Source organism: Solanum verrucosum, unplaced genomic scaffold, assembly GCF_900185275.1.
Source record: "Solanum verrucosum unplaced genomic scaffold, falcon-dt-bn FXZP01000056.1, whole genome shotgun sequence".
NCBI lineage: Eukaryota > Viridiplantae > Streptophyta > Magnoliopsida > Solanales > Solanaceae > Solanum > Solanum verrucosum.
The window spans coordinates 311,304-339,242 of NW_026020072.1; the positions used below are offsets into that span (position 1 = coordinate 311,304).

Below are 27,939 nucleotides of genomic sequence, written 5' to 3' on the forward strand. Positions count from 1 at the left end.
CCGTGCAGCAGAAGAGTAGTGTCAACCGGTCATCTTTTCAATAGAAACAGAAGGGACTTGCTCCATCATTTGCTAGTGCACCTGCACCAAGGAATAAAGATGAGCACAATAGTCAAAATTCACAGGGTTTTAGAGCTAGACCTGCCCATTCTCAAAGTATACTACAAGAAAAAAGGCATTTCCCAACAATTAATTTTGTTGCTATATATAGGATGTTGCAAAAAGTACTTTTGGCAACAATATAAAAGTTGTTGCATGCTGTTGCAATAAACGCTGATGCGAAAAGTTTTTGCAACAACAAAATATATTGATGCCAAAAACTAACTTATTGCAACCAAAATAATTGTTGCCTTACATTAATATAGTTGTGGCTTATAAAATTGTTCGCAACAAAATTTAGTGTTGCCACAAATTAACTTTTTTACCAACAATATATGTTGTTGTAAAAAATTGACAAAAAAGTTATTTAGGAAGGCTTTTAGCAACAATAATTTTAATTGTAATAAAGCTCACATATTTATTATATACCTTTAGCAACAATTTGTGAGTTGTTGCTACATACATAATACATATTTTCTTTATAGAAATTTTCTACACTTTTAGCAACAATTTGTGAATAGCAGCTATATACACAATACACTTTTCTTTTAGAAATTTTTCACAAATATTTAGATTAAGAATTATATAGATTTGCAAAGGTCAACTAAATACTTCTACACATGTTTGTACTCGTAAGAAAAAATAATAAGCAAGCCATTAATTATATTCTAATCCTACTAGTTATAACTTTTTAATAGCCTGATCTTCAATAGTACTTGTATTGAAGCAGTGGTGGATAATGCATGTTCATCCTGCAAATAAAAGATAAATATAATTATAATTTGACAAAGTAAGTTATAAAATACACAAATATAAATCTAAAAAATAGAGATATTCACATGAATGCACTCACTAATACACCCAAACACACTTTAATCTCCTAATAAATCTCCTTAATCTCCTGATAAATCGCCTTATTTCATTTGAAAATGACCAAAATCACTCTTTAAATTATGTACAGAAGAGAGGCTGAGATGTTCCAGATTTGGCAAAGGATCATCAAACTGTTCACTTCCTTCAACCCCAAGAATGTCACAAAAACAAAAGGAATTCAAAAGTAATCTTAATCTCCTGGAATAATTTTGTGTAATACAGTTTCCAGCTTCCTGGAGACTTCCCTTTTCGCTTCTTATCAAACCTGACCAACAACATTGATTGAGTTTAAAAAGAGATAATAGCTGAATGTGAAATCACAAGAACAACTCTCTATGTGTAGTGATTTTAATCCATCAAAACTCTTCTTGTTCACAATCAACTTCCTATCGGCATACTACTCTCCAAGTCAGATGCAGACAATATCTCATCAAAAGAAGTCGATCCAAGATAGCCACCCATCATATTTATTATTTCAAGGCTAGAAAATTTCTGGAAAAATCCTTGGCCGATACTACTCTCCAAATCAGATGCAGGCATATTTAATAACCTCATATTTGACAACTTGTGCATTCCTATCGGCAGACAGCATAACCGTGTATTATCACAATCAAGCAATTGCAAATTACAAAGATTACCAATATCTGATAACTCTTTCAACTCATTGCAATTTTGTAGTATTAGAGATCGTAGTTGACATAAAGTATTGATGGAAGAAGGCAATGCTCTAATACCAGTGTGACTCAGATTCACAACTCTTAGAGCTGAAATGCGAAACAAGAGATATTTAGGCAACATACCTCACTTGATTTCTTCTTTTCCAGCTCTACAATTTTTGCCTCAAGTGATGTCAAAAGCCTCTTTTTTGTTTCTTCTGCGGTACGCAACATAGAACGAGCTTTCAGCTCTTCATGGATCTTTTCAAAGACCTGCAATTAGTGAAGTCACATGAGTTTGTGTTTTATGGATACTAATCTGGACAAAATATAAAGGCCAAATAATAATCTATAGGTTTACCTGATTATTTGCATCAACCAACTCTTTCGGAATAGTTTTCTTCGAACCTTGAGAACTCAACTTTGGAAGCTGCATTTCTAAGCTTCGCTTCTCTGTTAGGGCATCCTATAAATTCAAGAATGGAGTAATAAAATGAATGATTGTCCCCTTAATAAATCAAATTTAATCACATTTAAAAAATACCTTAAGCTCTGCATCTTTTTCATTGCACAACGAACTGAATTTATCATAATCATAAATAACCATTTCTAAGTTTTGCTTCTCAAAAGTCAAGATATCTTTCAAGTTATCCAATTATTTTTGTATCTGTGATTCTTGGTTTTGCTTTCCATGTAAATCTTCCTGCAACTGCTCATCAATATAAATATTATAAGCTTGAAGTAAATTTATATCTAAAATACGTTTATTACATATTGTGTTTGTCTGTTGTAACTAAAATGATAGATGGATATGCATAGAGATACAACTGACACAAGGAGATGAAAAATCTATTCAAAGAATAATATAGCAAGTCATCTATGTTAACATAAAAGAATAATCTCTATTTTCATCTAATTACCAGTAACATATACTTGAAAATAAAAACCAAATTTCAGTAACACATACTATCTTCATTTAATTACCAGATGTGATGTTCCAACAAACTTACAACATGTGTTCTGTAATCAAATAGCAATACCCGACAATAGCACTAGTTCAACATGTAATAATAATAGTAATGCCTATCAGATGTTTTCAATAGAAAACATTACAGACTCCCTTATATATGTAGGTAACACGAATTACTAGCCCAAACAAAAGTTGTACTAATACCTACCAAATACTCCTAGTAGTGACCTTTACTAAAAAGAGAATTAATTTAAAAAAATTTACTTACCCAATTGTTATTCATTAGACTTGCAGAACTTGTCTCATTTGAACTAGTTGAAGTTGTAATGATATTGAAAATTGAAGCAGGAAGGCCATTCTGTTAAATATGGTACAAACTAACAACTTAGTATGTCGATAAAAGAAGAATAGAACGAGGAAAAGGCGAAGATGTATAGTGAGAGTGAAAAAAATGTAAGTAGTAATGTAGCATCTACTAATTTAGCGATGTATACTATAAACAAATACCTTGGGATTCTACAAATGAGATACTAGCGCCATCATGCTCTCTTTTAACAATTTTTGGTCATGCACTAAACGAACTTCCATTACTTCTCGGTTTTTTCGCTCCTCTTCAAGTTGATTCATAACTTCGATTAGCTTGCTTTCTACACTCTCGTTTACGCCGTTCTTCTTCTGCTTCCTTTTGTTGTGCTTGAAGTTGTTCTTGAATTTCATTTCTAGATATTCTACTTGCTGACTTAATTCCAGATCCTTGACCAAGAATGTACTTTGATTTTTCTCCCATTATTTGCACAAATGCAGCATTAATAATAGGATCCACATCGGTACCTTCTTCAATTTCTTGAATATTTTCAGCAACATCTTTCACTTTATCCTACAAAAAAAGGTTATACTAGCTTTAACTCTCCATATTTATGCAAATAAACTCATTATATGAATAAAGGTAAAAAAAATATGTACATTCACTTCAGCAGAAGCATTAGTAACCCTTTGCCCATTTGGCTTCATGTGTGTTATTTCCCAAAGTTTTTGAAAATTCGGCCCTTTTCCAGTGATAGTGTCCCTCTATCAAAACAAGTGAAATTATGTTATTGTTGAAATTGTAACAATAATCGATCAAATAAAGACATATATCTCACCACTTCATAAGACACTAGCTTTTCTGCCGCAAATATGATTCACTTCTTGTTTTGCCTTGTTATTTTTGTTTCTTTCACTCATTTTCTGCATTGATTTTGAGTGTGGAAATTTATTTTGATCTATGTATATAATAAGTCAAAAAAGAAAACAAACAATATAAAAGTTTAAATTTGTCACTTTTAAATACCTTAAAATCATCAGAGTTGAAGTAGCCTACCAAGAATTTCCATTCAGCTTCATTAACATCGGTTGGTATGTTTTGCAGACTCTCTTCTTTTGTAGCAAATATCTTGAAATGGTCATGATGTCTACTTCGACAATATCGATACAAATTTTTTGCTGTTTGAAGAATGGTATCCCGATTGTGTTGTATGTCCGGAAGCTGAAAGGTGTCCTGCAATCAAAATAGTATAAATAATTAGGCTTTTATATGTTGTTTGGCTGTATAGCATGCTTTTTGAAGTGTTCGGTTGAGTTTGGTGAGAGTTTTTGAGTTTTGGAGGTTTATGGCTTGAAAGTTGACTTCAGTCAACATTCAGAGATTTTGACGTCTGATTAGAATTCCGTCAAGTCCATCAGCTTCATAAGGGTCATTTTGCTCTAGTGTAATGATCAGTGCGGATTTTGAGGCTTTTATTTGGAGTTAGTGTATTTAGGGGTTTTAGCTTTGGAGTTTTACCAAAAAAATTCCTTCGGCCAGCTTTCTTAGTAAACACGCGCAGAATGGAATTCCGTTAGTGTGGTTAGCTCTGAAACGCCGAATTTCGTCTAGAACGACCTTTGATTCAGTTCCCAAGAACTCTAGGATGATTTTGTGGTGTTTAGCAGTTTGTTTGGTAATTCTTTATTAAGTATTGACTTTGGGTCGTTGCTGGTGCAGCACTGAATGCAGGAGGTCACAATCTCAGACCTCCATGCTAACTGAGGCAACACACCCAAACTCATAACTTGTGCTACAGAAGGAGTAACACAAGTTTGTGTAGAAACAGTTTCATTAGTGTTACTCAAATTCTTACCGAAGAGTGGGAAGTACCATGACACATTGTGGTAATAGTGGAAGATATCTATCCCAAATGATTCAGGTTCAGATTCAACATACTTATAGAGAAGGAAATAGTTTGGCTGACTGCATAGCCAACCTAGCTTTTGACAATCCAGGCAGGCTTGTCTATAATTCTCTCACAACTACCAAGTCAGGCCAACAGAATTATGAACTTAGACAAGAATCAGTACCCTAACCTTCGTATTAAAACAATGCAGATTGGGGGAGGCGGGGAGGAAAATGGAGGGACAGCAGTAATAATCACACCATGATTGCAACAACTTTGATTAACTCAGATCTGTACAATTATCATTTAATATTGTCAGCAACTACTTTGCAGGACAAAGTATCAAAAAAGAAATTAAAACAAAGTGATGTTACAGGTACAAACTATATTGTTATGAGGCAAGGGAGCTACATCTATGGCATATCGAAATGTGACACGACATGGAAAGAAAGCTCCAAAGATATTTACCAGGGAAGGAAGATTGATAGGATTCAGGGAGAATCGGTCTATATATGGAAATCAACATATTACCAATTTAACTTCCTAGCTGAAAACGACCATACATCAGAGGAATCCAACGGAAGAGCAACAAAAACAAAGAGGAAGAAGAGGAATGGGAACTCACTGGATAGAGGTGTCACTGATGGAAGCATCTTGAAACACTACTTTCCTAATTTGCTCAAAGAACAAAGACAAGGGTTTAGTGGAGAATTTCTCGAAATTTTTGACATCTTTGTGAATTTGGCTACTGGTTTGCTCTGTTTCAATTTAAATTTCATTGGACAGGTCAAACAATGCTAAAAAAAAATGAGTTCATTTACAGTTGATCAAGTAATGATTTTTTTTCAAGAAAGGTTGTATTGGAAAAATGTAAGATTTCCAGCAGACTGTTCTCAAGCCATAGTTGAAGAATAAATAATGAAGAAGCTGAAGAATTTCATTTGATGAGATTTAGAGATAAACACGAGAGAAAAATATGCCATAGGTACAAAATCAGCGAGGAATACATTAAACAAATGATCAAATGCTAGAAGAAAAATTACATTAAAGATCACTTGCTGCAGATTACAATGCATAAGGAGGTCAAGTAGCTAAACTTCTTCGCTGAGAACTGTCAGCAAAACATTTCTGATCAATGGTGCCTAATCAGAAACTATCAAAGTTAAGAGAGGTCTCAGACAGGGCTCCCGGCAAATCTAATCTCAGACAGGGCTCTAGGCAAGAGGAGATGAAACATCTGTGCAAATACTCAACGACAAGTTTGAGTTACTTTTCAGCAGCTTCAGGACTCCAGGAAAACCTAAGAAAAAGTCAGGCTTATTTTGGAGTATGTAGTCATATTCAACAGAGGATATTGGGAATACTAGGAAATGAATTTGGAGAGTTGTCTTTTAGGTATCTTGGAGTCCTTTTCTCTACCAGAAGATTAACAATTCTACAATGCAAACCATTGGTCAACAAAATCACAGCTAAAATAACCACATGGATGGCTAAGAGCCTATCATATGCTGGGATTTAATCCAACTTATCAAAGTTGGATTGTCTGGTGTACATATTTATTGGGAAAACAACTAGAAACTGATCAGATACTAGAAAGAAAGAAAAACTACGTCGAAGGAAACGATAGCTGAATTTCTTCGACGAGATAAAATAGGCAGAGAACTACATTACCAGAAATATCATTACTGAACATTTATCATTTCAACAACAGTAAAAAGATACAGAGAGCTAGAAAACCACAAACACTATTGTGGGCCATTTACCATTTCAACAAAAGAAAACGACAGAGAGCTATGATAATAAGAAACACAACTAATGATTTAGGCATTGTCTATCCATCCACAGCTACCTTCAACTTTCAATTTCAAGTTAAATGAATAACACAAAGTCTTGTTAATTGGTTATCATTTAGAAAATGATCAGATGCTAGAAAAAAAAGAAAAATCACTTTGATGGATCAGTTGTTGCACATTACAATCAAGTACTGACCATTTACCAATTCAACAGAGTCAGAGAGCTATGGCGATAATCAGAAATACAATCATAATGCAAAAGAAAGCCAAATAGCTGAACTTCTTCGACAAGATAAAAGAGACAGAGAACTAGATAATCAAAAATATCATTACTAACCATTCAATATTTCAACCAAAAAGAAAGACAAAGAGCAAAGTACATTACCAGCATATAAGCAACAATCCTATTCTTTGCCAGATCAGGAACTCCCTTCCAATTCTTGACATCATGTCTAGCATTATGGAGAACTTTCACTGAGAGCTCAGTAATAAAATCTTTAGCTCCAGGACCTACCGCAACTGTTTGATCTGGTGGGATAATCACCTTCAACTTTCCATTGTCATTTTCCTTACGTTTCTTTTGGGTTGAAAGCCCTGTTGTCTTTCCTCTTCCCTTTCTCTTTTTTTCTTTAACAATACATAAAGATATTAAAATATATATAAATTAAACATATACGATCTAGAGATTTTGAAGAGATACAATTTATCAAATAGATAAACTTACCTGGAGGTGGGATTGGACTTACATCTGCAGTTTCACTATCATTAGAAATATGAATATTTTTCATCATGATTGGCTGCAACCTCAACAACAACCTCAACAACAACAAACGCTTACCACTACATGATTAGCTGCAACATACTATAATATTATATAAATAAAGACTAGTCAAAAGTACAAACTATGAAAGTAAAAGATAGCAACTGACAAACAAAAGAAATGCCAAAATGATAACGTAATAAAATAATGTTCAAAAATTGAGAGAAACAAGTAAAGCCTTTAGATCCATAGTTTTGGGCGTTTTGTGTGTGGTGGATGACAAAATTCTGGTGCATTGCTTGAGATTAGATTTTTGAGCTAGAGTCTATCGGAAACGGCTTCTCTATCCTTCCCATAGAGGTAGGGGTAAGGTTTGCCAACATTCTACCCTCTTCAGACTCCACAATGGGATTACACAAGCTTTGTTGTTGTTGTTGTTGCTTGAGATTGGATGCAACACCCATTCAAATGTCAACACTTACATAAAATGTTAATGCACATATTAGTTTATGCAGAAAATACACTAGACGTGAAATGACACTGGTTAGAGAACCTTGTTATCAATGAAAATGATTGAAATTTTGTATTAAGGTTTAATTTCACTAATGACTTTTGCCCATTGTCAGCTATTAGATCACAAGAAGTGACATTCTTGAGTTCCACAAGAAATGTATATAAACTAAATCACAGTTTTAGTTTAAGCAAAAGGAGGTCAGCAAATAAGTGAGGAAGAGATAGTTTAACATTCAGTCACAAAAACTTAAACAACAAGGCAAAGTAAAGTTATCTTCTTAATGTTTGACGATCAAAAGATATGTACATGAGGAGAAAGTGCAACACTTCTCTATGAGATTTAACTATCATTGACATATATATTTTTAATGTTAGTGTATCAAACATATAGCATATTTGAAGCATATTGCAATCTATATATTGACTAAGAGGTAAAACGATCAAGAGAAACTACTACTTCTAGAACTTTCTAAATCGAAAAACATGAATGCAAGCGATTAATCACAAATTGACAGTAAAACAATGCTTAAACACAAGAAACATAACTCGAGCTTAACTTGAACCTTGATTACACTTATCTTAAGGCAATAATAAATAAATAAATTGCTTAAATTGAATAAACAAAGAAGAAAGCATGAAAGATCTCACTTCCAGAACTCAAATAAAGAAAGCGGTTAATCATCACCTCCTAATTATTGAATTTATATGCAAAATTTAGACACACACAAGCTAATCTCGACCGAATAGTGGGGAAAAAAAAAAGAAAAGCTAAGAGGAACCAGTAAGTTAAGAAAAACTAAAACCATTAGAATTTTACAAGAGGAGATTTATGGGAAGAGGAGGAAAAATAAAGAAGTGAATTACTTGTTTCAGTTAGCTACATATTTCAAAATATAACAGATATCAAACACCCAAGTGTAACAAATTTTGGTCAAAATGCATCCTATGATCTGCCCAAATGTAGCAGTGAATCAGTCTCAAATCCGTCCTAAACAACATAGCTAAGATAAATAGCAGCAAATACTGGGAATAGGGGAAAATTATTGCAACAAAGTATATCATACCATGAGCAAACAGAGAAAAGAAGATGAAGTTGCGCCAGTGGTCATAACAATGAAGAAAATCTGAGATACTAGACACGACGGTGACGAAATCACCACAAGACATAACTTGCAATTTGTTATTGGAATCAACAGTTTAAACAGTCTCAGAATTACTAGCTACAGGTAATAGCCAACAGAATAAACTTAAATCAATTAACATCAAGTCTTTTCTATCAAGGCAAAATTCACCATTGTGTACTAATCTCACCAAAGAGACTAAATCAAAAGCAATTGAACTTTAACAAAGCAATTGAATTTTTTCAAAATAACCTAGGAGACTAAATCATAAGATAATCATACACAAAAATTCACCGAACTTTGTGAAAAGAAACTAAATCATAAAGAAAACTCACCTGAGATGATTCAAGAAATGCGTTCTTCTTCAGTGAACTGAACGAGAAAACCTAGGTTCAGTTTTCCCCAAAACTGACGAGATGCAAGTTGTGGCAAACGAAAATAAAAAATGGGTGAACTTCTACAATTTTTTTGGCGTAAACAAAAAAAACCCGCGATTGTATTGGCGGAAAACTTAAAACAAAATCTGCTTTTTGCCACAATGTATAAGTTATTGTCAAATTAAATATATTAGCAACAATAAAAGAAATTATTGTTGTCAAATATTTTTTAAGATAGTAACAAATTAATTAAATTGCTGCAATTATTAAAGTTGGGCAACAATATCATCATTGTTGCAAAAATATTGTTGCAATTTTTTAATATTTGAAACTTATTATATTAATTATTTTTAACAATATAATATCGCAACAATACTAACATATTTGGCAACAACAAAAATATTGTGGTTAAAAATTAAAAGATATAACAATAATTAAATCAAGTTGTTTCGATTTATCAATATAAGCCAACAATAATATAGTTGTTGCTAAAAAGTTGTTGCGAATTCCATAATTTGTTGTAGATGGCACAAATGGATAGTAAGCCTCCTGCATGTGCTAAGTGTGGTAGGAGCCACTCAGGGATGTGTCGTGATGGCTCCAGTATTGGTTGTTTCAAGTGTGGCCAGAACAGTCATTTTATGCGAGAGTGTCCTAAGAACAAGCAGGGTAGTGCTAATGGAGGCAATAGAGCCCAGTCTTCTTCAGTTGCTCCACCAGACAGAGCCTGCATCTAGAGGAGCTACCTCAGGGACAGGTGGAGGAGGAAATCATCTTTATGTTATCACTAGTCGCCAAGAGCAAGAGGATTCGCTAGATGTTGTCATTGGTATGATCAAAGTCTTTAATTTTGATGTTTATGCTTTGCTAGATCCAGGAGCAAGTTTATCTTTGGTAACTCCATATGTTGCAATGAATTTTGATGTTCTTCTTGAGCAACTTCTTAAGCCCTTCAGTGTTTCTACACCTGTTAGTAAGTCTATTCTAGCAGAGATAGTCTATCGTGATAGTACCATTTTCGTCAATCACAAGAGCACCATGGCTGATTTAGTTGAGTTAGACATGGTAGATTTTGATGTTATTCTTGGTATGGACTGGCTTCATGCCTGTTATGCCTCAAATGATTGTAGAACTCAAGTTGTCAAGTTCCAGTTCCCTAATGAGCCAGTTATATAGTGGAAGAGTAGTTCAACAGTGACTAAGGGTTATTTTATTTCGTACCTTAAGGCGAGGAAGTTAGTTTCCAAGGGGTGTGTCTATCACTTAGTCTGAGTTAATGACTCTAGTGTTGAGATACCTCATATTCAGTCAGTTCCAGTAGTAAAAGAGTTTCCAGATGATTTTCCCGGAGTCCCTCCTGAGAGAGAGATAGACTTCGGTATAGATATTCTTCCCGATACTCATCCTATCTCTATTCTGCCATATAGAATGGCACCAGCAGAGTTGAAAGAGTTAAAAGAGCAGTTGACAGATCTCCTAGAGAAAGGTTTTATTCGACCAAGTGTCTTACCTTGGGGGTGCTCCGATCTTATTTGTGAGAAAGAAAGATGGTTCCTTTAGAATGTGTATAGATTACCGTCAGTTGAACAAGGTTACCATCAAGAATAAGTATCCTCTTTCGAGAATTGATGATCTTTTCGATCAGCTTCAGGGTGCCACTTGTTTCTCTAAGATAGACCTCAGATCGGGCTATCACCGGTTAAGAGTAAGGGAATGTGATATTCCAAACACAACATTCAGGACCCGTTATAGTTATTATGAGTTTCTGGTCATGTCGTTTAGTTTAACTAATGCACCTGCAGCGTTCATGGACCTTATGAACAGAGTTTTCAAGCCTTATTTAGATATGTTTGTTATAGTATTCATTGATGGCATTCTAATATATTCGAGGAATGAAGAAGATCACGCTAGCCATCTCAGAATAGTTCTCCACTCTAAAGGATAAAGAGTTGTATGCTAAGTTCTCTAAATGTGAGTTTTGACTTGAGAGAAGTTTATTGGTGGAATAGTATGAAGAAGGGCATTGCAGAGTTTGTTGATAAATGTCCAAATTGTCAACAAGTTAAAGTAGAGCACCAAAGCCCGGTGGTTTGGCTCAGAATATAGAACTTCCGGAATGGAAGTGGGAGATGATTAATATGGATTGCATCACAGGTTTACCAAGGTCTCGCAGGCAACATAATTCTATTTGGGTGATTGTTGATAGAATGACTAAATCAGCCCACTTTTTGCCGGTAAAGACTACCCATTCAGCAAAAGATTATGCTAAGTTGTATATTCAAGAGGTAGTTAGATTTCATGGGGTTCTGGTATCGATTATTTCATATAGAGGTGCAAAATTTACTACACAGTTTTGGAAGTCATTCCAGAAAGGCTTGGGTTTAAAGGTAAACTTGAGTACTGCTTTTCATCATCAGATAGATTGTCAAGCAGAGCGCACTATTCACACTCTAGAAGATATATTAAGGGACTGTGTGATTGATTTCAAGGGTAATTGAGATGATCACCTACCTCTCATTGAGTTTGCTTACAACAATAGTTACTATTCTAGCATCTAAATGGCTCCTTATGAAGCTTTTTATGGGAGAAGATGCAGATCTTTTATTGAATGGTCTGAAGTTGGTGAAGCTGGGTTGATAGGACCAGACATAGTTCATCAAGCTATGGAGAAAGTTAAGATTATCCAAGAGAGGTTGAAAACAGTGCAGAGTCGTCAGAAATCCTACAGAGATGTTAGGAGAGGGGACTTAGAGTTTGAAGTAAATGATTGGGTTTACTTGAAAGTTTCACCTACAAAGGGTGTTATGAGATTTGGTAAAAAGGAGAAACTTAGTCCCCGATATATTGGTCCTTACAGAATATCCAAGAGGATTGGAAATGTAGCTTATGAGTTGGAGCTACCTCAAGAGTTAGCAGTGGTTCATCCAGTATTCCATATTTCTATGTTGAAGAAGTGCATAGGCGATCCTTCACTTATCATACCTACTGAATATATTAGTATCAAGGATAGCTTATCATATGAGGAGATTCATGTTCAGATTCTAGATAGCTAAGTTCTCAAGTTGAGAACTAAAGAAGTTGCATCAGTCAAAGTTCTGTGGAGAAATCAGTTTGTTGAGAAAGCTACTTGGGAGACTGAGGAGGATATGAAGAAGAGATACTCACATCTCTTCGAATCCGGAGAAGTTCCAAATTAAGGTACTAATCCTTTTCTTGGCTTTTATTTTAAGTTGGCATGTTGTATTTACATTTTGCTTGTTGGGTGTTTGAGTTGTATCTTAGATGTTACACCCTTAGCCTACTAAGAGTAATCTCATTTGAGGACGAATGTTCCCAAGGGGGAGATATTGTAACACCCCGCTATTTAAGAGAGATAAATTTAGAAAGAACCATTTTTAGGAATAATCAAATTTGGAAATTTTGACAAAGTTAAGCTAAGTATGAGTTTTGGGTCAACTTCAAACGACCATAACTCCTAGCTCGGGATAAGTTAGGTGTGCTACAAGATATCGTAGGAAAGATCTTGAAATTATATTTCCAACGCCACTTTGCTCAATTTCGAGTTTGTATGAGGGAGATATACCAATTTAAAGTTGGGCTATCTAGATAAGGAAAGTCAAACCCGTATTTTAGAAGGGTACTTTGGTCTTTTCACTACCCCATTATTTAATTCCGTTTTTGGTAATTAAGTTGGGTTCTAAACTGATTTGGTTCAGTTTACGCTTCATCAAAAAGAGTTAGGGTTTTGAGATGAGAGAAAAGAGGAGAAGAAGCAAGGAATCGTCAAGTTCTTGAAGCTAGGCTTGTGGATTTCGTCAAGGGGTGATCCCTACAAGGTATGTGTGTTCACATAGCGTTAGGTTCGTTCACCCACACGCCAAACATGTTTATTTTAGTATGATTTTCATCCTAAAAGATTGAGAAATTGATGTTCTTGATTTGTGTTCTTGAATTGCCTTCGTTCTTGAATTTGGGATGAGATTGAGGAGTTCTTCAGAGTTTAATATCGATTGTTAGAGTTTTTTGTAGTTAGATTCTAGTGTATATGTTTTGGGTATCTGAATCTAAAGAGGAATTCAGAAAAACAATCAAATTTAGGCAAATTGGGGTTAGAAAACGAAGAAGAAAAAAGTCGGGCAAATTTGGGTACTAGGTCCGCGACGCGGACCTGTTCCTCAGGATTGACAAAATTTTCTCCGCGTTGCGGAGTGGTCATGGACCGTTCTGGCTCAAAATTTATTTCGTGACCAAATAATTAAATGTATCTCCATCGCGAACTTGCTTCCATGCAGTGATTTCTTGATCGTTTCTCATGTTTAACTATCTAAAAACACTCATAAATATCATGAGATCTTTCCTATCACAAATCACAATCCTTGAATCCATAAATTCAAATTCAAGAAAAGTTAAGAGTCAAGTCAAGAGAAGTTCATAGAGTCTTCCAAAACAAATATTTTAACTTTGTTTTAAGACCTGAGTTTTGAGTTTTGAGATGAGTAAGAGTAAAGATTGAAGTTAATTTCTTCAAAAGAGTATATCGGGACTATGTATTCATAAGGAATAAAATGTTTTCACATTTAAACAAGAAAGGAAACTGAGATTTCCAAAAGAGCCTTTTGAGCTAGTTTTCAGTAAAGAGCAAATGCTTTCATAATCAAGCAAGAGAGGAAACACTGATTTCCAAGAGAGCCTTTGGGATAGTTTTGAGTAATTATCTCAAACCGCAGAGTTATGTTTTAAACATATGAGCTAGTATATTTTGGGAGTAGTATTGAACACCGATATGGGGGAGATTTCAGACAACTCCCAGCTCTCATAAACCATGTAGCCATCATAGGTTGAAAAGGGTCATACTTTTTAGATGATTCCTTAGTAATTTTTAGCATAGACTAGTGGATACACTTAGTAGTTAGGTTCTATGCCCTTGGCAAGGTATAGAACGACCCTAGCAGCGTGAGGCAAAACGATGTATCATCACATAACTCTTAAGTGATGGTTGTCGGTTAGAAAAATTCCCATAGTTATATTTTGTATTCTTATATACACAGAGTTATTTGTATTCTTATACACACACAGAGTTTATATTGTATTTTTGCATACAAACTAAGTTAATATTGTATTTCTAAATACATAGAGTTATTATCCATGTTTTAAAAGTTTTTCTTTATATTGCATTCATATTATTGCTTTATATTGAAATGAGTTAAGTTGAGTTGAGTTGAGCCCAGGTATGTTCTTTCAGTTCCTTTCAAGCTTATGTTTTGTTTTACCATTCCCCTCGCATGCTTGTGCATTCAATGTGCTAATGTCAGTTGGTCTGCATCTTATTATGATGCAGATACAGGTAACCAGGATCAGCATCCAGTGTTTCATTGAGCATTCAGAGTCTTGTGGTGAGCCTTCTTGATTTTCGGAGGACCCCTATTTATATTGCTTTAGTAGTTTTCAGTCGTTAGGATGATCGGGGGTCTTGTCCCGACATCCCACCTAGCTTAGAGGCTTCATAGACAGTTAGTAGTTCATTTGTCTTTACATTGTTATTGCTTATGTTAAGACTTGAGTTGCCATGTTGGCTAAGTTGAATGTTTTATTTTTAAACGTTCTAAGTTATCTTTTAAACAGTTGAGTAAAGATGCATTGAATCCTTGTATTAATGCTTTAAGTCTTCCTCTATAAGTTAAGCCAGGCCAAGGGTTCGCTTGGAGCTAGCAATGGTTCTCGAGTGCCAGCCCAGCCCAGGGTGTAGGCTCAGAGCGTGACATTAGTGCACAATCATCGCAAGTTACACAAAATCAAGCTAATAGACTCAAGATGTCACAACCCAGACCGTCGTGATTGGCACCCACACTAACCCTTCGATGGGAGAACCACTACTACAACCTAACCCAAGCAAATAAACCAAAACTAAGGCATTTAAGTATACGAAAGCAGAAAATACTAAGGAAAGAAATAGAGTTTCCATAAACTCTAACAAAAGTCTAACAATAATAAACTAACATTGCGGAAGTGATGCCTAGAACCTGAAAATCAATGTACCAAAACATTTAACAATGAACCAAGTCCAAACAAGAAGGGATACAACCCCAACTAATGTACTAATCAACTAACTAGAACATAGTCTAAGTCCGGAACTGGTGGACATAGACGAAAGAGAATCCATAGCAGCCTGGAAGAATTGGCTCACCCTTGAATTCGAACAATCACTGATCTCCTAAGCGAGGTCTGTCAGTAGCCGCTTGAAGATGCCCTATACTCAACAAAAATAAGAGCAAGTGCAGTATCAGTATACAACCACAATGTACTGGTATGATCACACGGCTATCCCACTAAGTGCAACATACATAAGTCAAACAACAATATAATCACATGCATATATCGAACATATATAATATCATCAACATTTACGAACAACGAACAACTTCACATGTCTCAAAATACACAATTATGACAAGTCATTGGTTCTCTCATGAAACCCAAACCCAAACTGTTAGCATACCGGAACGCGATACCCGATCCAATGATTATGCCGGAACATGGCAACCGATCCCATAATTATGCCGGAACGTAGCAACCGATCCAAGTTAGTTACGTCGGAACATGGCATCCGATCCATTCAACACACCACAATCACAATCACAAGTATATCCTCAACATCATACAATTAAGTCATGATTTCATGGTAACCATCATTCATCTATCTCATTTACAACAAGTGTGATCAATAATGCAACATTCATATACATGCAAGTATCATAATGAAGCAAGAACAAACATATATCACACAATCATAGAATCACTACCATCACCTACATCAAAACAAGCTTGAAACTCTAAGAAACTTGATCCTTCCCCTTGCGGATTCGTTCCAGTTGTTCTTGGTCTACAAATAATATAATAACACGGGAATCAATAAACAATTACTAATTACCCGAATCGCTAACAATTCTATGAACCCTAGATCATACTCATGATCTCAAGTACCCAAACTGAGACTTTTTCCACCATAGAATCTAGATCAAAACCCTCCCCCATTGATAATTACCCATTCTATTACGTTCTACGGATTGAAAAATGGATTCGGGGAGTGAAAAGCTTACCTTTAGCCTCAAGAATGGTGGAAAAATGTATGTCTGGGGTTCGTTCCTTAGCTCTAAAAATTGAAAAGTGCAGAATGAGGTCGTTTAGGGGTTTATTTACGACTTTAAGTCGCGTCTGGCCCGCCACAGCGGCCCTCACCACGCTACAGCTTCCCCGGCAGAGCAAAAAAATCCAACGCCAAAGCGGCTTGCACGAAACAGTGAGCTATTTTAATAATTCCAAAATCCCCATTTCACAACACACTTCTAACCTACGACGCTCAGAAAATACCATTCACGCTAAGATCGAATCTGGGAGTTCTACTCGCCCGAATTCAATTTTGTAAAGTCGTGCGGATTCCTTAACGAGTTATCTAACCACTCATGTAACCAGAATTAGAAATAAACCCCCCGATCGTTACCAGATTTCCCTACACCTTAAAGACTCCAATTTCATCCAAATCTGGACTAGGTTGGGAAAATACAAATACTACGAAAAAGTTTTTCGGCCCCAAATATTCTCCCGTCTATAACGACGGAACCCGGTCGTTACACAATATTATTCTTTAATTCAATCACATCATGGGAAAATATGGACAACTTTGGCGTATAAATACGCCTAAGATCACGTGCCATAAATTATGTCCCTCAAGGATTTTTCATTAGAACATTTATAACTAGATTATAACATTGAATCAGCAAATGTGTCTAACAATTGACTTAAATTATCTTTTCAACGAGGATCATACTAATGATAATTTATTACAACTTATTTTTGAGTTGCTTATCATCTCTCCCCCTATTGTTAGAAAATCTAATTTCACCCAACTTTATTTGGGACTCGTCTTTGTGCATTTCATAATGGTAGAACAATTGAATAATTTACCACACATTTAAATTTCTAGATGAGAATTATTTAGTTCCTGACCTTAACCAATTGTGGTAGAGGAACTTTGTTGGCTTGGTATGTACAAGTGTTGCTACATTTTTAAAACACATCTCATAACAAATTTCTTTTGAGAGTCTTGTTCTCATATTTAATGGTTTAGTTATAACTGGAGACATATATTTTTTGCTTAAATCACTTGGATATAAACCAACATCATCAATATAATTTTATAACTTGAAATATGCTCTTCATTTAACAATTCGAGCAAATAACCTTTGCAAAAAAGAATTGCAAGTTGATATCAAAGCACATGTGATCATAACATAGATATATCTATTAAAATCATACAATAAACAGTCTCCATGGCAGGTGAATGAGCTCATATTCACCTTTTCATATATTTTAATAATTCAGGAAATACAATCTCAACCTTAGTTGGTACAATGATAATTTTATTATGAGAACAAACAATACAAGATAATTTTTTGAAGAATTTATTATTTCTTCAATACATATAACCACATGAATTCTCAATTATTTTCGTATCATATTTGAATCAAGATGGTCAACCGGCCATGCCAACTGATATTTATTTCAGTAAACTTCTAGTTTACTTTTGCATGTGATTCCATCATCATGCTCATGATATTTATGTACCACAAACAATAAAAATCCACTTTTGTTATAGTAGTATGAAGATCTTAAATCTTTTCGTATTAAATAGTCTCAATATAATTTTTTTGACTCTTTTTATTTTAAACTTAAAATGTTCCTTTCGAGATTTACTACAATTCCAATATTGTGAGCAATTTTAATTCTTTTCGGTAGTAATGTGTTGGTTCACCTAAGCTCACAATTTACATTGGATATTACGACATATTTATAACATTATTTGTGTGGTGAACATCTCCTTCAAGGAGAAATTTATATCATCATTGTCATGGTCAAAATCATTACAAGCAAAACTTGTTTCTTGATTTTTGTCATTAATATCTCCTCCTCCTCTCTTTTTTTTTCGACATCTGATTTATTTTATTTTTGACGTACAAGATACATAATCAATGATAAATTTTTACAATCAATAATTTTTATTTTTGGTCATGCCCACAATCTTACAGACAAGAATTATTTCTTTCTTTTGTCACTTTGGTAGTTTATAATTAAACATACCACAATATTTGTGATGTACTAAAAATACTTTATCAATGACCATTTATATCAAAATAAAATTTCCTTATTTCTCTCAAACCTCCCGTAGGGGTGAGTTGTGAATTATTTTTTCAATCATACATGAGTGTGTTGTTATTCATAATTTTCATCATTTGTTGACACATTCACTTTTAAGAATGGTCTAGCATTCACGATGTATATCACAAGTCATATTCTCTTCAAGAAATTGACTAATCACCACTTTATCTTCTTTTTCTTTGATGGGGGATTTTTTAACTTATCAAATTATTAGATCGCACAACAACCATGTGTCTTTTTCTTTTTCATCAGATAAGTATTTTTTTTCTTAGTCATCATTATATCATTAATATTGTGTGTTAGGACTTGAATCTAACGTCTTATCCATAAGAAGGCGTATTAGGCCATAATTTGGTGTGACTTAAACCCAACATTATATTATCATAGTGCATCAGAATTTAAATCCAATGTTTTATTCTGTATTATTCCTTTTAGTATGATAGGCCTTGAATCTATCCTCATAACTTCAATCAATGGCATAATAGGCCATGGTACTGTGAAACTCAACCACGACCTTTAAGTTATTATCACTTTATAATGATATGCATAATTGAATTAAACTTCGATTAAACATAAATATAATCAATAAGTAAAAGCTAATCAATTACACTTGACAAATCTTAACAAATCATAAAATGTTGACAACTTTAAGTAGTCAACAACCTCACCATTAGTAACATAAATAGGATAAAGGCTTTATGCAATTGATAACTAATTTTTCATTTGGATTTTGCAGAATTACAATAAAATTCTGAAAGTTTTGAGGAAAACATTTTGTTTTCTTTTGATTCAGATTTAAAACCGTTCATGTTGTTAAAGTGGTAAAAGGGTTGATGGGTTTATAAAGGGCATTCTTGGATGGTGTTTTGGATTTGGCATGAAGGGAGATAAGCCAAAGAGATATTCATAATATTCATCAATAAACTTTCAAAACCTTCATGTTGTGTGTATTTTTCCATTATGTACTATCAATGTCCTTTTATAGGCATCATTACTTGGAGTAGTGAAGGATTCGGAGATTTATGCAAAATTATACATACCTTCTTTTATAGGATCAAGTGCTATCACCACCAATTGCCTAAGTTGTTTCTTACAAGATCACTATGGAGTCTTGTATTGTTTTTCACAACAATTACACTCTTTATTTAAGGAACTCTTTTCTTGTGTTATTTGTGTTGTTTGTGGATGACCCCAAGTCCTCCCTTTTATAGGACAAGGTTAAGACTTATAACTCTTATTCATTCAAGATTACATCACCTCTTATCCTATAACTCCCACTACATTCAAGAATACATAACTCTTCTTCTTTTACTGTAGGGAGTTACTTAGTGGAGTTGTAACTTACTTCATGAATGAAGCAAGTTACTAGTCAACCCATCAATGGGTGTATCTATTTCGAACATCTCCCACTCACACATGATGGGATGAAACACATAGGGCTTTAATTTGAAAAGTAAATTCCTTTAGACATTTATACCAAGTGTATTGTCGTGATCGCTCAGACACTAAGTTTGGGAGCTCTTACACTAGAAATCTTTTTTCTAGATCAACATAAGATACTACCACCCTTTTATGATCATTTATGATATATTATCATGTCATATAAAGTGCCTTAGATCCCCCAGATATGTCTATATACACATATGGCTTCTTTTAACCCTCTTTCCATTTTCAATTTTCATATGCCTTGTGTCCACACTTATGATGCTAACTAAAATAGGTTTCATAATGGACTGGTCTCAAACACAAGCATAATGTGTATATATTTGACATGATCTTCCTTTCGCCCACATATCATTAAGATCAGGATTAATTGCTTTCCTAGCATTACTCCTTCAGGTCGTATTTTCATAACCTTTAGATTCATACTAAAGTAGCATACACTAACCCATCACCTCATGATATTGTCAAAGTCATAAGGGCACTAGTGAAAATAAAAAACTTTTCAAGGTCTCACATAAAAGTGAAGTAGGGTGTATTCACTTACCTTTCAATTTGCGGTAATGAAGCACATGTAGTATGAAATGCATGTTACAGTGTGCCTGTGATTCCATCAGAGTGTATGTCAATTTTCATATCTTCACACTATACAAATCTTGGTCCAAGTAAATCATTTACTTGACCTGAGTTCTACCACTCTATTGTACTTTTAAAGGAGATCTCACATCTGGCTACAAGTATTATGGGTAGTGGGAATCCATAATTTCGTTCCTTTTTTACATTTCTCTTGGATCTCATCCTAGTCTTTTACTAGGGCGACTTTAAATAATATGTTCTTAATCGAAGGTGCCACATATATTAGCTAACCTTTTTTAGCGTTAAGAAACACATATGTCTCATCTTGGCTCGCTTTCCATAAGCGCCCAAGGCAGGTGCTCATGTGAGGAGGCCAACCTTATCAACTTGTACGACATACTCTAATATTGTGAATTGTGAATGTGCTAATCAATAATAATGTATGAGATAACCATAAAAAAACATCAAAAAGATATCCATACATTATGATCCAGATGTTCAAATAAGGAAATATATCATTTTACACCCCACGCAAGCCTAGAGATTTCACATGTTTAACAAAGACATCCCTAGGTATTGGCTTTGTTAAGGGATCCGCTACCATTTTGTGTGTAGAAATGTAATGTAAAGCGATTTCCTTACATGCTATGATGTCTCTAACAAAATTATACTTTGTATCTATGTGCTTAGTCTTACTATGATACTTAGGGTCTTTAGTATATGCCATTGCTGCTTGGATATCATAAAAAATTTGCACTGCATCCATTGGCTTGCCTATGATCCCTAAGTGTTCCATGAACCTTTTTAGCCATACACCTTCTTGTACTGTTGTAGAGCATGCAATGAACTCTATTTCCATAGTTGATAAAGCTATACATGTTTGTTTCTTGCTACTCCATGAAATGGTACCATTGTTAAGCAAAAAAACATAACCAAAAGTGGACTTTCTTTCATCCAAGTATCCACCCCAATCAGCATCAGAGTATCCCACCAACTGTAAGTCACTTCCTTGATAACATAATTTGTAATCAACAGTGCCCCTTAAGTATCTCAAGATTCTCTTAACAGCTTTCCAATGTGTTTGTCCTGGATTGGATTGATAACGACTAACAAGACCCACTGCATAACAATATCGGGATGTGTACACAACATTGCATACATTAAACTCCCAATTGCACTTGATTATGGGACCCTCTTCATGGCGTCTTTTCACTTTGAGTTTTGGGACATGTTTCAAGGCTTAAATTTTCACCTTTAGCTACAGGGGTGTCTGTTGATTTACAGTCTCTCATCCTGAATCGTTCAAGAATTCTTTCAATGTATGATTCTTGTGATAAAGTTATTAAATTCTTAGAGAGATCTCTATGAATTTTAACTCCAAGGATGAATTTTGCTTCTCCCATGTCCTTCAATTCAAAATTTAGGGACAACCAACTCTTTATAGCCTTTACAAAAGTAAGACTATTTCCAGCTAATAGTATGTCATCCACATAAAGGAACAATATCACAAAATCAGTTTCAGACCGCTTCATATACACACAATGGTCTTCATCGATCATATTAAAGTCGTAAGACGTAATAGTGCGATGAAGTCTTAAGTACCATTGTCTAGATGATTGTTTAAGTCCAAAAATAGACTTTTTGAGCTTGCAAACTTTGCACTCTTGACCATTTTGGATAAAACCTAATGGTTGCTCCATATAAATTTCTTCATCTAGTTCTCCATTGAGAAATGCGGTCTTTACATTCATTTGATGGAACTCCAAGTTCATACTTGCAACTATAGCTAGAATCAGTCTAATAGAGCTAAATCTCACAACGGGAGAGAAAATGTAATGACCCGGACCCGAAAAGATTATTTTTGATAATTTTGAATGGTCATTTAACTATAGTTAATTAATTTGCGGGTAATTTGTTTACTGTTAATAATAATGGACCAAGTTTGAAATATTAAAATAGGTTATTAGGAATTATTACTTTTAATACATGATTAATTTATAAAAGAAAATAAAAAGGAGCAGAAAGAAAACTGACATGCGGCGTGCGTTGAACGAAGAACGAGAGTGCAGGTATACTCAATTCTGTGGATGGAAACTTTTGCTTGTTAATTACATAAGAAATCAATATATAATTTTTTATATTATTAAGTTCCAATTGTTCATTTTAAAACATACAAATTTGCTATGGTTTGTTAAGAATAAATTATTATTATACGTTGGTATGAAAACTGATCTTCTGCAATATTGTCTGTTTTCAAATTGAGGGTAAGTATTTAATTATGGGTTACTGTTGACGAGTTATAGTGGAGAATCATAGAGTAATTATGAACAATGATTGGAGGATATTATATTATAAAATAAAGGCACCAACAACATTCTGCTATTAGTTTCACATTAAGTATTGTTCCGTAAGTGGTTTCGATTTCAGATTTTATATAATTACCATATTATATTTCAAATTTTTCTATGTTGAGATAGGTAATTAAGTGTTGGGGTGTAATATTATATAAATACCATTAGTTTCATGATATTGGAAAAAGATTGGGACTTTCCCTACGCTTGAAGTTCAGGAACTTGATTATAGTGTTGAGTGTTGTTAGTTTTGAAATCTTAGTGGGCTCATGTACTTGAATAGATTGCATTGATTTGGAAGTTCAACGGAAGGGGAAGACTCAAATCCCGGAGTGAATTCTTGATTGATTGAGGCAAGTAGATTTCTAAACCCTTGTTAAGTGTATGGAATTTGTGTATTTCCTTATAATATGTGTTTGGGGGTAATGAGACTTGGTGATGGGTTAACTTGTCCACACTGATTAATTCTAATGATGAAAAAGGGGTAATAAAAGGCAATGTGATTAATTGTTTGTGTGTGATGTGTTGAGAATTGTTTGTGACGGGCATTGGTACGAGTACCAGTGTTATAAAGGGAAAGTTTATTACTATAGAATGTGGATTGTAATTCGAGAATGTCAAAGCATATGGGCATTAGTTGATATATTATTGACTTGATTTATTATGTGCGATTGTGTTCTTTATTGAACCCGTATACCGGTGATAGCTAAGGTGATTACATATCATATTGATATTTGATTGAGATGCATCATCCATTTTATTGAAATCATATTGTGCACATGCATTGACATGAGATTGAGTATAAGTTGGGCACGTGGAGATCATCCGTGCTGGGGATGGTGAGATGTTAAGATTATAATTTGGGCACGTGGAGATCGTCTGTGCGAAATTTATTTGATTTATGATAGTGCATTGAGATCGTCCGCACAGACACGTGGAGATCATCTGTGTCAGTATATGGACCTCGCGAGTCCCCCATGGGTCATGAACTCTCGATGTATTTCCGAGGAGTATCATGTATATACGGTTGAAAGAGTAATTGGTATTCTGAGGCATATCATTTCATGGTGTCATATTGCATTGCATCCCATGACATCCTTCATTCTTGATGATTATGTATTTTATTGGTGGTTGGAAAGTACTTGATGTTTGATAACCTCTATTTGATGAACTTGATCTTGTGTGTTATTGATATTTGTGAGTGCCTTTTTGTGAAAGTTGTGATTAATGAATATTGAGTTTGTTGTTGAGGTTATGTAATTTGTTAAAGTGATTTTTGTTGAGCTAGGTGCTATGTGAACTGTGAACTGTGAACTGTTAGGTTGAGCTGGTTTTATGTAGGTTGTAGTTGTGGAGGTTCGGTTGGAGTGTAAAGAGTACCCGTATTCTATTCCCTTAGCTTGTGTTTAGAGGTGTACTTGCTGAGTACCGTGTGGTTTGGTACTCACCCCTTGCTTCTACAAATTTTTTGTAGGTTACGAGCCTGAATTTTGTGATACTTTCGATTCTCTTATTTTCTGAGGCTTCTTGGAGATTTGTGAGGTAGTTGTTTGTCATCTCAGCGGATCTTCTTACTCCTATTTATGATATTGTTCTATTTTAGAGACAACATCATTTGAGACTTACGTTTTCTTTCAAATCTATTGTAATACTTTAAAGGCTTGTACACGTGACAACAAGATTTTGGGGGTATTTTTGAGTTAATTATGAATTTTCCGCATTTTATTGTAATGGGTGAGTGTTAGGCTGACTTGTCTTGGTGGGATAAGACGAGTGTCATCACGTCAATTTTTGGGTCGTGACAAAATGGTATCAGAGCCCCAGGTTCATAGGTCTCACATGTATACAAGCCGAGTCTAAGTAGAGTTTCGAGGATCGATACGGAGACGTATGTATTTATCTTCGAAAGACTATAATGACTTTTAAGAAAAAAAATTCACTTCTTGAATCTCTATCGTGCATTATTTGTCCATTTTGATTCTAATCACCTCATTTTATTCTCTTTCACTTATAGTGATGACTCGTGCATAGTTCCTCATGTGAGTAGTTGGTGTGTCGTGTATGACTTGAATGTTAGACCTAGTTTTAAGGTGAAAGTTATACACTTATGAAAATGGTGTGTAGTCGGATTCGAAATGTTTAGTAATTTGAATGTGTTGAGTTAGGTGATTGCTCGATAATGCGTTTTGAGGATATTTGATGATGATATTGAATAATAGTTTGGGGGATTTTATGAACACGGTTCTTTTTTTTGTTGGTTACACCAATAGAGGAAATAGTACTTGTGTGGTATAGACAATATCTTGATAAGTTTGATAATTGAAAGTGGAATGATTAAATGGATGGATAGGTAATGAACAATGTGACTTTGGATATTACAGTCAATAAAGTTGTATAGGTATGTGTTGTTTAGTTTATGATGAGAATGATATTGTATAAATCGAGGTCAGAATCTCTACTACGATTTCATAGATTGAGTGTATATTTAAGAGGGTCATGATACGACTGCTATAACGATATCGATGCTTACTTGATTAAAGTTATAGAGCGTGCTACTTCTGTTATCGACCTGATCTAAGAAAGAATGCAAATCTCTTGGGATATAGACGAAATGAATTTGATAATATTTTACATTTATTCAATGGGTAGAAATGTGTGACCTATTTGGATATGATCTTCTCGATAGGTATGATATGTTCTAGTGGTGGATCTAATAAATTTTTGTGATGTGGTACTAGTGGTACATGGAAACGAATATGTTCATTGTCAAGTACGAATACTAACTACTTAAAGAGTTATCGGTTGTATCACATACTCGTATAATGAGATTCGATGTTGCATGCACATTTTAAAAACCAACTAGCTTGTTACTACGGACGAATGTGTTAAACATTATTTATAAGGAAGATTTTAGTGGTGGATTTTTGGTACGGTATTAATGTGTTTAGGTTGTGAAGTGTATCTCGAGGATTTTAAATGAGTGTTGATTTCACCGTAAGCTCCTTGGAAGTGGATCGACATTAGGATGACAAGCTTATAGGTAAAAGAAGTCTCAATGAGTACACTTGTGTGAACGTAATTGAGAATTTTAGTAAGAAAGTGCGTATAAAACTGGGTTAGTCCTTTGATTTTGGTTGGTATAATTGGATTTAAGATGCCATGTCGATGACAAGGTTGACTTCTAGATGATGGCAATGGCTACTAAGTATAGCGATAATAGGAGTTCATGATGGATTATACAAAGATGCATCTATATAATAAAGATTGTTGGTTAAGCGAATTTTGTATGGTAATGACAACTTGCAAGTATTTAAGGTTGTGGTTGGATACTAATTGGTGAGTAGCTTGATTGCAAGGAAAGTTATAGGAGGTGTTGAAACACCGCTCGAATATAATTTAAAGGAGCTAGAATCATAATGAAAAATAATAATAAATTAGTGGGATATAGTGTATCCTTCGAAAGGAGGTGAGAGTAAGAACATTTTCTCTGATTGCAAGGGCTAAGGAGGTATCTTCAGATGGGTTGAGAATTGGGTTCAGAGATACGTGATTTCACCCATTTTGCTCTAGTTATGGTAATATATAGTGTCACAGGATCATCAGATTAGTTAAAAAACTATTGGATAAAACTTGAGAAAGGGTGTACGGATGTTTAGCTCGAGTATGATGATTTATTCTTTTGTGGTTTTGAGTTTGATAATGAGTATGGTAGGATTTTTAGCGAAAGATATGATAAGGTCGATGGAGAGGCGATCAATGATAAGCTAAGATACGGGAATTTATAAAAATCTTCAAGGTATGAGCTAATGTTGATAGATAAAGGGATTGGGTTACACAGTTGGATTTAAAATTCAACTTTTTCATGGTGAGTTTAGGTTTATGATAGTGTGTTTTGTCAAGGTATGGATTGGTAAGGTAAGAAATGATTGATCACATTGAGTATGGAGCATTTGGAAGGACTTAAAATATGAGTAGTAACTTTTGTTATTTTTTTATTGTTATACCTAAGGGGGGTTTCACATAATGTTATGGTTTAGAGGAAAAGGTAAAAATGTCATAGGTTGTTGGCCAAAGAATAAGACTGATAAGTGAGTTAACAAAGAGAACAAAATTTTGGTGTATTGAAGAGTTCAAGGTATTTGAAATTTCCGACATGAAAAGAATTTAAGAAAGCTGAAGGAATAAGTCATCTCATATAGATTATTGGTTCGAAGTTGAAAGGTTGTAGGGATTTTCACCTTTGAGTTTAGAAATGATTATGCAAGGTGGGTTGATTCGGTACAAATTGTTTAGTTTATCAATGACTTTAATGAAGATTGAGTTTTGGATTTGGGTGACAAACAATGAGGTGTGAAAGATTCTACATGGTTATGGCAGGCTAGATTGTTTAAATTATGGTATGTGATTTATGGATGCGTTGGACCTACAGTTATACATAGTTATTGAGGATTTTTAGGAAATTGAAACTACTCTTTTAAATGGGACTACACAGACTGTTGTGATGCATTACATAGATATATGATGGTAAATAGAGATTATCTGCTCATAGTATATAGAATAATTGGAGAGACCAAAGATTTCTCTAAGTGTTGGCATGAGGTATGTGATGGTTTGGAATGGTAGTTAAAGCATGGCATGTGGAAGTTGTGTGGAGTTGACTTCTAGTGTGATTTAATAGTTTTATCTCGATGGAAAGGTACCATCATATTTGAAATTAGTGCCATTAGTCTTGGGCAGAATCCATATCTATCACAAAATGCTTACAAAGAAAGAGAGAGCCATATTTTGAATTTTTTTAGGTTACAATGTGTTTGCTAAGAAGACTTTGCTACTAGTGAAAATTTAAAAGTAAATTAAATGGATTATGTAGTTATGATGTTTGTTGGTATTAAGAGTGTTAGCTTCAATGGAGTACTGTGAGAAGTATGTGGGGTGTAATATTGTGATGGGGATGAAACTGGTTGACTGTGGGTGGCTAAAAATTGAGGTATGATGTTAGATGAAT

At 34.4% G+C, this 27,939-nt stretch overlaps 2 protein-coding genes and 1 pseudogene across 5 annotated transcripts in view; all 3 read right to left on the reverse strand.

The window, feature by feature from the left end:
- LOC125823898 (uncharacterized) overlaps positions 1 to 27,939 on the reverse strand; it is an 897,951-nt gene that overhangs the window by 213,992 nt on the left and 656,020 nt on the right. Inside the window, exon 1 of one of the 4 annotated variants that reach the window (XM_049503262.1) lies at positions 19,898 to 19,901. The exons of the other annotated variants lie outside the window; for them this stretch is intronic. The gene's annotated coding sequence lies outside the window, so the exon portion shown is untranslated. Of the gene's footprint in view, positions 1 to 19,897; positions 19,902 to 27,939 lie in introns of those variants that run through there. 4 annotated transcript variants of the gene reach the window in all.
- LOC125823906 (probable disease resistance protein At4g27220) lies at positions 73 to 1,770 on the reverse strand. The gene is made up of 4 exons (XM_049503271.1): positions 1,371 to 1,770; positions 1,059 to 1,237; positions 816 to 851; positions 73 to 81 (listed from the first exon to the last, which is right to left on the reverse strand). The coding sequence occupies exons 1-4, from the start codon at positions 1,768 to 1,770 to the stop codon at positions 73 to 75; spliced, it is 624 nt and encodes a 207-aa protein (XP_049359228.1).
- Positions 769 to 27,939, reverse strand: part of LOC125823907 (uncharacterized) — a 30,907-nt pseudogene continuing 3,736 nt past the window's right edge.